General features: G+C 37.3%; 1 protein-coding gene across 1 annotated transcript; it reads right to left on the bottom strand.

Annotated features, from left to right (window-relative positions):
* Positions 1 to 4,104: 4,104 nt before the first annotated feature.
* LOC114530919 (adenylate kinase isoenzyme 5-like) lies at positions 4,105 to 12,972 on the bottom strand. Its single transcript, XM_028552540.1, has 16 exons — positions 12,844 to 12,972; positions 11,860 to 12,268; positions 11,122 to 11,285; positions 10,848 to 10,961; positions 10,421 to 10,612; positions 9,877 to 9,970; positions 9,730 to 9,792; positions 9,087 to 9,250; positions 8,739 to 8,852; positions 8,204 to 8,395; positions 7,731 to 7,833; positions 7,142 to 7,420; positions 6,573 to 6,736; positions 6,342 to 6,455; positions 5,689 to 5,880; positions 4,105 to 4,865 (listed from the first exon to the last, which is right to left on the bottom strand). Exons 1-16 carry the CDS (start codon positions 12,901 to 12,903, stop codon positions 4,788 to 4,790), a joined length of 2,496 nt encoding a protein of 831 aa, XP_028408341.1. The 5' UTR covers positions 12,904 to 12,972; the 3' UTR covers positions 4,105 to 4,787.
* Between the last annotated feature and the right edge of the window lie 23 nt (positions 12,973 to 12,995).

Below are 12,995 nucleotides of genomic sequence, written 5' to 3'. Positions count from 1 at the left end.
ATTTACCTCTATGTAATTTTTTGTGTTCTTTGCTGCGTAGTTCCAAAGTTTTTTTACTATTTCTCCCAAGGTACGCGTTGGCTAGGAAATTAAGTTGCCAACCTTATCAATATATAATGCAGTAATTAGTACAGACAGTAGAAGCTGACCGCGCGCGTAAACAATGCAGTCGAAGACTGAGTACAAAAAGATTTCTGGGCTACTATGGTTATATATAGCCTCAATTGATCGTTTCAAAAGACTTTTACATTAAAGCGATAGGTGCATGCATGTATTGTAAGTATATAGAGAAAATTAATCCATTATATATATACGCCCCTTAGCTTATTGAAATCGAGCCAACCCTTTTTAAAGACGTGTTATTAAAACGAATGAACGAAGATGAATAATCAAAACATGAATGAAACTATGAAAGCGATCACATTTATACACATCAATTAAGTTTTTGACATTACGCGCAGACAGTCGGGAATGTTGTGCCATATCTACGCATTGTTTGGCTTTTTTTGGACAGAATTGCGACACAAAGAATTCTTTACGCCTGCTCTCTACCATGCAGTGACGGTCAATTTATCAGCAGGCACGGCTAAAATGGGTACCCGTGCCCAATTTTACTAGTGCTCAGGCTACCAAAACAAAGGCCGGATGAAGTGGGCACGGGTAACCATTTTAGCCGTGCCGTGCCAATAAATCGAGTGTAGTGTAAATGGGGCTTTTAGAGTCCGAGTCGAGACCTCACTATTCGGTACATTGTATCAAAAGATTTTTGTTTGTTAGGGGCTGTTCACATGAGCCCGGTTACCGAGGCTCATGTGAACTATATTACTCATGTGTTATCGGGCTCATGTGAACTAGCCTGCATGGCAGGCAGGCGAATGTGAACACCCCCTTAAAAACTCGGTATCGCGGTTAAACTGAAAAAAGTCAAAAAGACCTCGTTTAAACAAACATTTGCATATAATAACAACATTCTGTGTGTTAATCCACTTGAAATTTTTTTTCAAACTCCATATTATGGAAATATAGTATGGATGCAAGTATGAAATAGTATGGAAGTTTATGACATCCATACAGTAATTTAAAATGCTATTTCCATATACTATGGATATAGTATGGAAACAGTATGGGCATAGCACATATTTCCATAGTATGAAATTTTGAAAAAATTTCCAGTGATCTTTTAAGTGATACTTAATTAGATGCACCTCTTTGCTAAATGACACTGCAGACATGCATCACAATCCTCTGCATGCATGTGTTTATATCACTATCACTATCAGTTTTTGAAGAACTAAAAGCGTTAAATTTACGAATTTACAGCAAACCGCTAATTGCATATGGTCAACTATTAGCTGATTGAAGTTGGGACAATTTATCAACGAAAATCGAAGCATGAAATGTGAACTAGCTGCATGTTGAAAACCTGTAAATGCAGGGCCAGGACTGCAGTAAGCAAATAGGATCACTATATGTAAATAGGCTCATGTAGTCCTCACAAAAATAGCATAGGTCATATAGTTACTTATATATTACTAACAATAGTAAAATCTTATTCTTGTAGTATGCCCCTGCAGATCTGGGTTTTCCGACCCTTCCCTCGCTGTCCGCCTAAAGGTCACGTTTTGGGAGTGTTTTTTACATCAAAACATAGTAATCATAACAACTTTTAAGGCACTTAATCTTATAGGTAAATTCTAACCGAGGACGGATACTCTTTTTTTTCACACACCGGACGCTAAAGGGTCACGTATTGGGCAAGTATTTTAGTTTTTTACGTCAAGACATGCAACTTGAGACGTTAAGCCGCCCGATCACTATATGCAAATTCTAGCCAAGATATATGCTTTCGTGATTCCATGCCAATTACCAATAAATTCGAAACACGATTCTCTTATGCAAATGCTATTAGAGGAACCGAACAGCAATGAGTTTCGAAGAAAAATATGTAGTGTAAAATCTATATTGTCATATTCAAATACGCGAGATTGATCCAAATACAGCAACAGGATAGGAACAGAATTCGTGCACGAGGTTTGAAAATCAATTATGCAAGAATCAACAAACAATCCCCATACTGTGACATTTACTTATTTCAGTACACCTGGAAGTATAGTCACCCTTCGGCAACTAGGATCGTGTGAACAGAGAGTTTGGGATGACACAGCGAACAACGGATATGGACCACGGATATATTTTTAAGAGTAACACGTATTCGAGTGACCTACTATATTATTCTCACATGTGTTTTATCATTCTTACACCATCTTATATCACGTGAACCATATGCAATACTTCATGTAACTCCGCAGGCGCTCAGGAGAACTGCAAATTTGCCCAGAAAAAGGGCGTGCGGATGAGGTAGCAGAATCAAGACACTGAACTATATATCAACACCTTTCACTCGAATGCAAGATGATTAATAAAGAAGAATATTAGATCCGTAAAAAACCATTAAAATTCCAGATCCACTGGCCTACAATACCAAAGCAGTTGCAATAATAGATTTTATACCAATAATACATTTTTGAATATTCATATTGCTTCATAGCTCAGGCAGGCAGATCTCACAATGAATGTTTGAAACGGAATTCTATCTATGATAAAAATATGACTGACCAGCAGAGTTAGCGCAGCCGAATAAACGGTGCTGAATATCCGGCAGTGATGACGTTCCACACCCATCTTTCCACAGACATCCCACCATTGGTCACGACCAGGGTCACAACCACGACGTCCTATGCGCTGTGTGTCATGTGACCAATCCGGCCGCACTAATCATGGTCCTGGTCGCAAGGTGTGTACCAAGCAATGGACATGCAAATACAAGGAATATTTCATGGCAGAAAAACACCATTACCATCGTGTACACGTACATGGATGAAAATGCCAATTATTATATACTGTTTCATTTCGTTAAATCAGTTTGCGGTTCTTTTCCTTGTGAACTATGGTTCATTGAAGGTGCGTAGAGATCCCGAATAGAAGATGTGATTGACACCAGTAAATAATAGATGTCATTTGATACAATCTTCAGGGAATTTCGTTTTAGACCAATAACAAATTTGTTTACATTTTCAGTAAGCCAATCAGAATGCATAAATCTTGACTACTTCCGGTAAAAAGTTACATCATTTGTTATTTTACATGAAGTATTAAAAATTTAGGAATTCTGATTGGCTTAGCCTGAAAAATGTAAACAAATGTGCGGATTAGTTCAAAAACAAAATATTCCTCCTTGTTAACCTCAATGTCTTCATATCATACATTCATTTCAAGTAGCCCTCCTTTCTACAGTTTTCCTGATATTGAATACTCTTTATGCCTTTTACGACAGTATTAGTCCTTAATTTTGTTTCCTATAGTTTTAGGCTTTAATCTTTATTGCAGAAGAGTAAGAAATTCACACAAGATATTAAAATTTATTATTATGAATTACATGCACTACCATTCATTTGCTTTCTTCCCACAGCCACATTTCCGATAAACTGTTTTCATATCACTTGGTCTTAATAAGAGATTGCACATCAGACCAAAGTTTACGGTCAAAAAACTGTTTGTCACGCAAATAATTACTTTGCTTGAAACGCTTGAAATTTCAATTATTTTTCATGATTTTAAAAAAATTTAAAAAAACACTCCTAGCATCTGATAAGCTAAGCGTATAAAGATTTTTTCGCCCGCCTGCCAATTTAAACGTGATGCCTGAGGATCGGAGGAGGCTAAAAACATCCCCAAACCGCATTGAAATTTCTAAAACAATTGCGACAAAATTCCAGGGACGGCAAAAACATCAGTTATATATATTTATATATATATATATATATATATATATATATATATATACACCCGTTTGCAAAAACGTTGGCCGCAGATAGATATATAGATAGATACCCGAAATCTAATTAGAATTGCATATGTTGTGTAATATGATTGAAATCCCATGCAAATGTATTCATATGCAATTCTAATTAGACTTCGAGTATCTATCTATCTATCTATCTGCGGCCAACGTTTTTGCAAATGGGTGTATATATATATATATATATATATATATATATATATATATATATATATATATATATATATATATATATATATATATAAAACTCGTATTTCTTGTTCAGCAAAACGACTACTTCTAGATTGCGTGTAATATTATATACATATATTGAGATTCAACAGTTAACATAAATTATAATAATCAATGAGTGGTGTAATTGATAGAATTCGTCATACTCGCATATTAAAATGTTTGGGAAGGTTCTTGGCTTCGGTGAGCCCCCCATTGCGCGGTATATACACGACCATGCATATTTTATCACAACTAGGTTCCTATATCAATGATGTGGAGCAAGACTAAGAGTGCACGTGGTATGTATGGTATAGTTAAGTTATGTTATATATACAAGCGGTAAGACGCAAATTCATACCCAGGCTTTTTCGTGAAAATCTATGGAACTTTTCAATGGGTATAACTGTTTGGCGAAGTGTTTATTCAATTATGACATGAACTGGTGTGCCAAACGAATTCCATGCAAAGCATTACGGTGATTACGCCTTGAAATGATGCTCTCAGACGTCATGATGGACTTTCAGAAATCATTCCCAGTATATATAGGCTGTGAATTGGCGAACGGAAGCTTGTGCCGTCCCGTATTTTCTGGCAGGCTACAATGTTACAGGCTAACGTCTTCGCTTTTATGTTGTGCATTGTATATTTAAAAACTGAATAATTTGGTGTACCTTAAGTTGCCTTTTCTATCCACTTACATGCAACCATATTTGGTTTATTCACGTTGCGGGAGACCATCAAAAATCTCTTTGACTTGAACAAAAATTTCATCAGCGTTTCCTTCAGCTGGAATCTAATGAAAAAGAACAGCGTATGACGTGTGAAAACTTTGAAGTACTCCCCTGCAAGTGTTGCTGCACAGGAAAAACCATGTACTTATGTGTAGAAAGATATGTAACTCTAACAGAGATAGTCAGTGGCGTAGGAAAAGGGGGGGGGGCACTGGGGGCACGTGCCCCCCCGAAGATTTTTCAAGGGACCAAAAGTGCCCTTTTTGTGAAAAAAATGCCTTTTTGGAAGCGAAAAGAAACAAAAAAGTATCTACTATTTCCCAATAATCCTTAATTGAGAGGGATTTGCGGCCATTTCAGTGGCCTTTACTCTCAAAATTTTCTCTGGGGAGCATGCCCCCGGACCCCCGTAGCAATACGCAGCCCAATAAATACGACAATTGCTCTGCGGTCGGCGGTCCCTGAATCAAACCTTCCCTATATATATATTTTAACCGCCATTTTCATTAACCAAAATTAAGTGCCTCTAGAAGCTGGTGCCCCCCCCCCCCAACCTCTGGATGCTTCCTACGCCCTTGGAGATAGTCTCAACCTTGTACGCGGGGTTTGCTTTGTCACACCCCAGACGATCCATACAGAGTATACAGTAGATCTTGGATACGAAGTTGTTCTCCCACTCATGATTATGAATTCAGTTCGAAAGTACTTCGGAAATTATAATGGTCGATACAAGTAAAACGGTAAAACCAACGGATTGCACGATATTATTATACTGTGTGGCAAAATCAATGTTACTGGGGAGAAACATGCATGCATGCACTAAATATACGAAGTCACGTTAATCGCTCTTTCACAAACTCGTGATAACTAAACAATTGTGTGTACCTTGTGTAAAGTTCCCTTCTCTTCGAAATGTTCTACAACAGGTAAAGTCTGTTCAAAAAATGTCTCCAGACGTTTCTTGATAGTTTCTTCATTGTCGTCAACACGACCACTGCTCTCAGCTCGCTTTAATAATCTTGCTGTCATTGTCTCCGCAGAACACTCAAAGTACAGAGCACGCTCGCATAAAGCAATCTGTGGAAAGATGGATATGGAATATTCAGTTGAATGCAACTTTATCAATATGATGTGACACCCATAAATCTATTGTGGTAAAGCGAACATAAAGGCTTGTATATATAAGGGCTTTCGAAATAGTTATTGAAAAGAAATTATAAATTTGTACAAATATCAGTTTCGCCAGTGCCCCCATTATATATTAGCGGATAAATAACATGTTACCTCGTACCATCAACACCTTAGATTACGCTTATGTCTCAGATTACGCTTAGAGAGACACATGAAGTCTCTACAAAACTAATTCGTTTACCAACGATTTGAAAAATGTTCACAGATGGTCACACTAGAAAACTTCCAGCATCAAAAAAAGTTCTTTGTATGTCATTATAGGTGCTTTATATCCAGTCACAGATCAATTTTCAAATCAGTGCTTAGTGCTTAGGCTAAGCTTAAATCAGTAAATATCAAATTCTTGCCTCGTTTTCAAACTGGACTGCCTGCTCCATTTCTCTGGGAAAACCATCGATGAGAAATCCATTTGTGTTCGGTTGCTTTATTATTGCATCCCTTAGAAGTTCCAGAACAGTTTCCTAAAAAGACGGCAAGCATTTGAAATCATTGGGAAATGCTTTGTATTACCATTTTCTCATAACTGGTTTGTCTGCTCGACCGCTCCCCTAGCTGTGGTGCTTTCCTGCTAAACCTACCATGGGCACGAGTTCTCCTTTCTCCATTATAGTGTTTAATTTCTGACCTCGTTCGGAACCTGAGGACACTTCAGATCTTAACAGGTCACCGGTGGATAAGTGGGTATAATGGAATTCCTCAACAATTTTCGCACATTGTGTCCCTTTTCCACACCCAGGACCACCTAACAAAAGAAGATAATTTCGTTATATTACACGCCAGGGTACAATTTCTCGTCAAGCATTATCGAACCTAATGACATCACTGAAGTAAGGTTTTTTGGATTTTGTTTTTTCTTTGAACCGCAGTGAACTCTATCTTAATTGGAACGACAACTCGGAAAACCATTGAAGCCCAATTAATTACCAGTCCATTCTATTGCTCACGGTATTAGGAAGAAACTGGCAGTGATATATGCATAACTCGGGCTCAAATTCGGTAACCGTATATAGCCGTATAACCATCAGTTATCGTTCCAGTTTTTATAAGGTTCAGTTTTGAACTCTTATTCAATCTATGCCTGCGCGCGTGTTGGATCCTAGGACTAAAGAGAATGCCAAATAAAATAAAAATAGACAATTCAGTTTACCAATAACAAAAACAATGCGAGCGTCCAACAAGCTCTTCTCAGTCGGTAAGGATGTTGTCAAAGTTCCCAAAGGCACCAGTTCTTCAGCGGTGATTATAGGCTCAACCACGAGTTGCTCAGTCTTGTTAGCAACATATTCACCCTTGTTCTCCACTTCACCACCTCCCTCTTTTTCTTCATATTTCTCCATGTGGGCAAGCAGATCTGTTACGGCGTCCTTGATGTTTGTATCCGCGTGTTCAGGATCACTTGCCACTTTTAATCGGTCACTTGCAACGCCTGTCAAAACGGTTTTATATTGGTTAGCATGCATGGTGATATGAACGCATGTTTTATTATAGCTATTTCTGGAAAAAAATAAACATCAGAGAGCTAATTCTAGCTTTTTAAAACTCTTGTAGTCTCCGTAGCTCATTGATCAGGTACACAAGAATTTCCAAATGATGACCAATTCCTAACAAACCCTTCACTCCTCCGCAATATGGTGCAAAAATGATATATTTCCTCAGCCATCTCGAGATAACTTCTCAATTTCTCTCATTTTTTTCATTCGCATTTTCATATAGCTAAGACTAGTTACAAAACTTACCACCAGTTTCATTCTTGTCAAAGCCAGGCAAAGGTCTTGCTAGTTCGTCAAACATTGAACAAACATCTTGGAAAACTTCATCCACATCACGTGTAGCATCGATCTATAAAACAACAACGTTTTGCACGTGCATGATTAAAGTTATGGCTATTTTTTAGGCCATAAAAGATCGGGGACCGGTAGAGTTTTCTTAATTTTCATCTTGAAAGAAAATATTATTATTTCATCGAAGTAATTTGGATACTGTAATTAAATCGTAGTTTACTCCAAAATACACGACCAATCTGATCAGAATTTTAGCCTCTTTTGAACATAATGCGCGGTAATAGGTTTGGCGATTGAATGTCGCACTCATTTCGGCCACAGAATTGATATTATACTATGATGTCTATTCTGTGGTTCGCGTTAAAATCTTAAATCTTATTCCAGTTGTAAAATTCAACGATTGATCTGCTAACACAAATGGGACAAACCTTTTTGACTTTATCAAGTGTTTCATAATGTTCAATGACTGGCAACGTCTTCTCAATATAGGTTTGAAACCTTTTTTTGATTGTTTCTGAATTATCGTCGGTCCGTCCACTTGTTTCGCCTCGTTTCAATAATCTTTCTTCCATCACTTCCTCAGAGCATTCGAAAAACACCACCCGGTCACAAAGCGCGAGCTGAGAAGTTTAAAAGACATTATTATGTAAGTATAGATGACCGGAAACTCGGGAAGTCTCTAACTATCACACACACGATGCCGTTTAATTACTATAATGTGCATTCCGCCATCTTTCTCGCTATGGTCGACTAGTTTTCAGTGTGAACAATACTGCATCAAAAAATTAGGGCCTGTTGACATGGAGCGAGTTTAATTATCCAGGCGAGGCAAGGGAAAAAGCGCATCACAACAAAGGTTTGACCTGATTAGTCTTTCATTATATGCAGTTTTCACCTCGCCTAGCCGGGATAACTCGCTCCATATAAACACTTTGTTTCATTCAGTGAATAAAGTCCACTAACCTCGTTTTCAAACTGTTTAGCTTGACCCAATTCTCTTGGAAAACCATCAATGAGAAATCCTGGACTGTCGGGATGTTCCAGCATTGCGTCTCTCAATAACTCGACAATGATTGTCTAATTGAAAGATAAATGAAAAATGTTTTGTCTTAGCAATTGAAGTCTTCTACTTATACTGAACTATCGAATATTATCACCCAGGCGGGAGATGTGTGATGGTTTTATACTTTGTGCTTGGCTGTCAATCATGTCTGCGTTGTCGGTGGAAATCAGGATTGGGATATTTTTCTTGAATAAACTAACTTTATTATTAAAATTAAAATTAACTTAAACTGATGCATCTATACTTACTTGCGGGACTAGTTTTCCTTCTTTCATCATCTCATTCATCATTCTGGCTCTCTCTGTATCTTTCTCGACTTCAACCCGCAATAAGTCGCCAGTAGAGAGATGTGTATAACCAAATTTCTCCACTATCTTCTCGCATTGAGTGCCTTTACCTGACCCTGGACCCCCTAAAAAAGAGATAAAGACTCTTTGCAGAAATTCTGCATGATAGATGGGAGTCATGGGACTATCGATGTCTATAAAATATCGTGTATCGGCATGTTTGAATCAAGGGCGGTGTCTCGCATCTTGCAAAGAAACATTTCAATAGAAAGAATGGGTATTCAAACATGACTGTGTTCATCATAAACATAGCCCAATATAGCCAAAGGCCTAGGTCAAACGTCGCTCTTTTCATGCCTAACCTAATGTAAGCTTGGCCTACTGTAAGTAACGATTTTTCTCGATCTATAGGTAAAACACGTACTTTATAGTATATTAGGGTAATGTCAGCTGATACAATGCGTTAGATAATGCAGGTGTGAGCCAATATGTAATGTAGCTATAGATACATCGTGTCTTCACCATCTGTGCTCTCTATGTGTATTACGTCTGACTGAAGGTAACTTTAATTAACATAACAGCTAGGTTTATAGTAACTTTATACCTAGTACAAAAAGTATCCTTTGTCCTCTGAAATTTTGGGAAGAATCGTCTACAGCTTCATCACCTTGAATAAAAATTATACAAAAAGAAATGCTCAACCTCAAAAATATGACTCATATTTGTCTTTGAATGGTCGCGAATGTCGTACTTGATATCCGTTCTTTCTTTGGCAAAATCTTTTCTGCGTTGAAAATTTCACAAACTGATTGGAAAACATCGTCAACATCACGACAAGCGTCGACCTAGTCCATGATATATAGAAAATACAACAATGACTTAAGAACAACAACAGTAACAGTGCTGGACATATAGCAATGGTACTCAGTCCTGATACAGAAAACACAACAATAACTTGAGAACTACAACAGTAACATTAACACTATACATTAGCTAAGACAACGAAGAAAATAACAGCAAGAATGAACAGGAGGACAGCAACTGAAATCATTGAACTGAGGAAAAAAAACAACACAAAAACAACATAAATGAAACCAATAACAAGGAAAACAGTATAAACAAAGAGATATCACGAGAACAACCAGAACGAGGAAAACATAGAACAACAACACTCGGAAACAACACTCAGAAACAACAACAAAAACAAAACAACAAAGAGAACAGCAAGAACAACAACAAAGAGAATAGCAGCAATAAGAACAACGAAAACAACAGAACAATGTAGCGTTGCAAACCTTCTTAAGTTTATCAATTGTTTCATAATGTTGAACAACAGGCAAAGTTTTTCCAATAAAAGTGTCAAATCGTTTTTTAATTGTGTCAGCATTATCATCTGTTCTACCGCTGGTTTCACCACGTTTTAAAAGACGATCCTCCATCACTTCTTCAGAACATTCAAAGAACAACACAAAGTCGCATTTAGTCACCTAAAATTTAAAGTAATTAGTGACAATTATGGAATAGATCAGGAAAAATAATAAATGGAAATAATGAATACAAAAGGTGCAAAAAAAAGAAAACTCCAGTCTTCAGATAGAACTCAGGACTGAGAACTTACTTATGCAGAGTAAGCAATGCAATGAACTAAATTTACCATAAAAACAATAGTTGATGGGATGCTATGAAAAACCTTATACCATATATAGCTAATAATATACGTACCTCATTTTCAAACTGGCTTCCTTGATCAACCTCTCGTGGAAAACCATCAATTAGAAATCCTGGACTCTCAGAATGTTTCAACATAGCATCTTTCAGGAGTTCAATAGTAATTTCCTACAGTCAAGAGGCGACATCAGCTTACATAAATGCATTGTGGAATCTGCATGTGAAACATGTATACGGTAACACCCTCAAACAAACTTTCCACTATTATATATTAACTCCAAAAAAATACAGGCATGTACCCCAAATCCAATTATATAGTATATCCTACCTGAGGAACAATTTTTCCTTCTTTAATAAACTCAGCGATCAAGGCAGCCCTTCCAGTATTTCTTGCAACTTCCTCCCTTAAAAGCTCACCGGCAGACAGATGTGTTAGCCCAAAATGCTTCACAATCTTTTCACATTGTGTTCCCTTGCCTGATCCTGGTCCACCTAGTTCATCAATTTAAAAATGCATGTATATAGGCATAGTTATTGGTCACTGCATGGCAGTCTGGAAGTGTCGGACTTGGCTAAAGAAGGCTGCAGTGGAAGCCTTTCATGGGCAAAAGTATGGAGTTTGGTAGCACTATCCATGGGAAAATTCAGGAATCTCAAAGTTTCGAAATACAATACTCTGTTCTGCACCCCACAAATTTCATTTGAAAATAACATATGTACTGTAGATATACATACAAAAAAAAAAAAAAACATCGGGCCCAGACAAAACACATGAATATGCACCTCCAATAGACCTTTGAGGTGCTTACGTCATGTCGGTCTCGAACAATGAATCGCAATGCAATCTGGGAAACAAGTGGGACAAAATTGTATAGATAGAAAACTGTGTGACGTAAGCACTTCAGAAGGCTATTACTGCATCTAGTTTTGTCCCTAGCTGTGCTTCATTTTTTATTGGACCCAGATCTTTAGACAAAACTGGAATGTTCCCCCCAGTACCAGGGTCATGCAGGGAGAGTTCAGTAACAATGATCTAACTGGCTCCAAAGATATGTGTTTAACTCACCAAGCACAAAAATAACAGTCTGGTTTGTAAATTGATTTTCCTTAAATTGAAGTCCACTTTCTCCATTAAGAAAATGCTCATTTACAGTCTGTTCATAAGAAATGTGATTGCTTTCTACTGGTACATCATCTTCACTGTCTTTCCTGATAGCTGGAAGTTTTGTTTGAAGTTTCATTTCAAGTACTGGCTCAGTTTTAAATGTTGGGAACACTGGCTCATCTGAGAGGCCAAAACTTTCTGATCGAATTGGACCATCTGACGCTCTTGGGATGGCAGGCAATGGTTTCTTGCTATGGTCAAGAAAACTGTCCCATTTTAGGTTGGGAATTTGTTTTGCAGAATTGATACAGTCTCCAAGAAATTGCAAGTGGTCATCTGGTTTGTTGTACAGCAAACCAGTAAGCATACTCTACAAAAACAATAGATGAAATTTGCTGTAGGTTCATTTTTACGAGCAGACGTAATATAAATGCACCTGCAATTGTAATCTATGTAGACTGTTTGTATTACTATTATATATAAAAAAAACCTGGTAGAAATACTACGTCAAAGTAGAAATGATCTGAGATTTGAGAACAAAGCAATACTGATATATAAGCTGAAAATGGTAATCAAAATGGTAATACCAGTACTGGTAATCTGGGTATTTGAATTAAACATCCCGTTGTTGCAAAGAAATGCTTACGCTAAGACACAAGGACAAGCCGTGCAAAAAAACAGCAAAAGGAACAATTAAACCCAGTTAGCGTTTACTTTAGGCTAGGCAGTTATTCTGAATACCCTGCTAGAGGACCGTTTACATTCTGGATTTAGTACAAAACCACACTCTTAATCTTGAGAAAACGCGTTTTGTCAGTCTGGCTCGCTCAAGCCTTAATCAAGGTAACAATTAGTACTAAATACATACATGATAAAAAATCCTCTCGAACATATAACATGTGAAATCAAAATCAAATCAAACTATGATTTATAAGGAAACCTTACTTCAAAAAGCTGTGGTATTTCTAATTTGTTCATATACTCTTTGGCATCTCTAGTCGTCATTTTGCCGTGTGTGAGATCGAAAGATCATAAAAGTTGAATGTGCCAAAATATTTTGTTGTTAAAATTTGACCGTAACCTTGCCATGCTGCCAT

The sequence above is a fragment of the Dendronephthya gigantea genome, unplaced genomic scaffold (genome assembly GCF_004324835.1).
Source record: "Dendronephthya gigantea isolate DGI-Jeju-01 unplaced genomic scaffold, DenGig_1.0 000067F, whole genome shotgun sequence".
Lineage (NCBI taxonomy): Eukaryota > Metazoa > Cnidaria > Anthozoa > Malacalcyonacea > Nephtheidae > Dendronephthya > Dendronephthya gigantea.
Note: the sequence above shows the minus strand (reverse complement) of the source record. Positions and strands in the feature narration are given on the sequence as shown.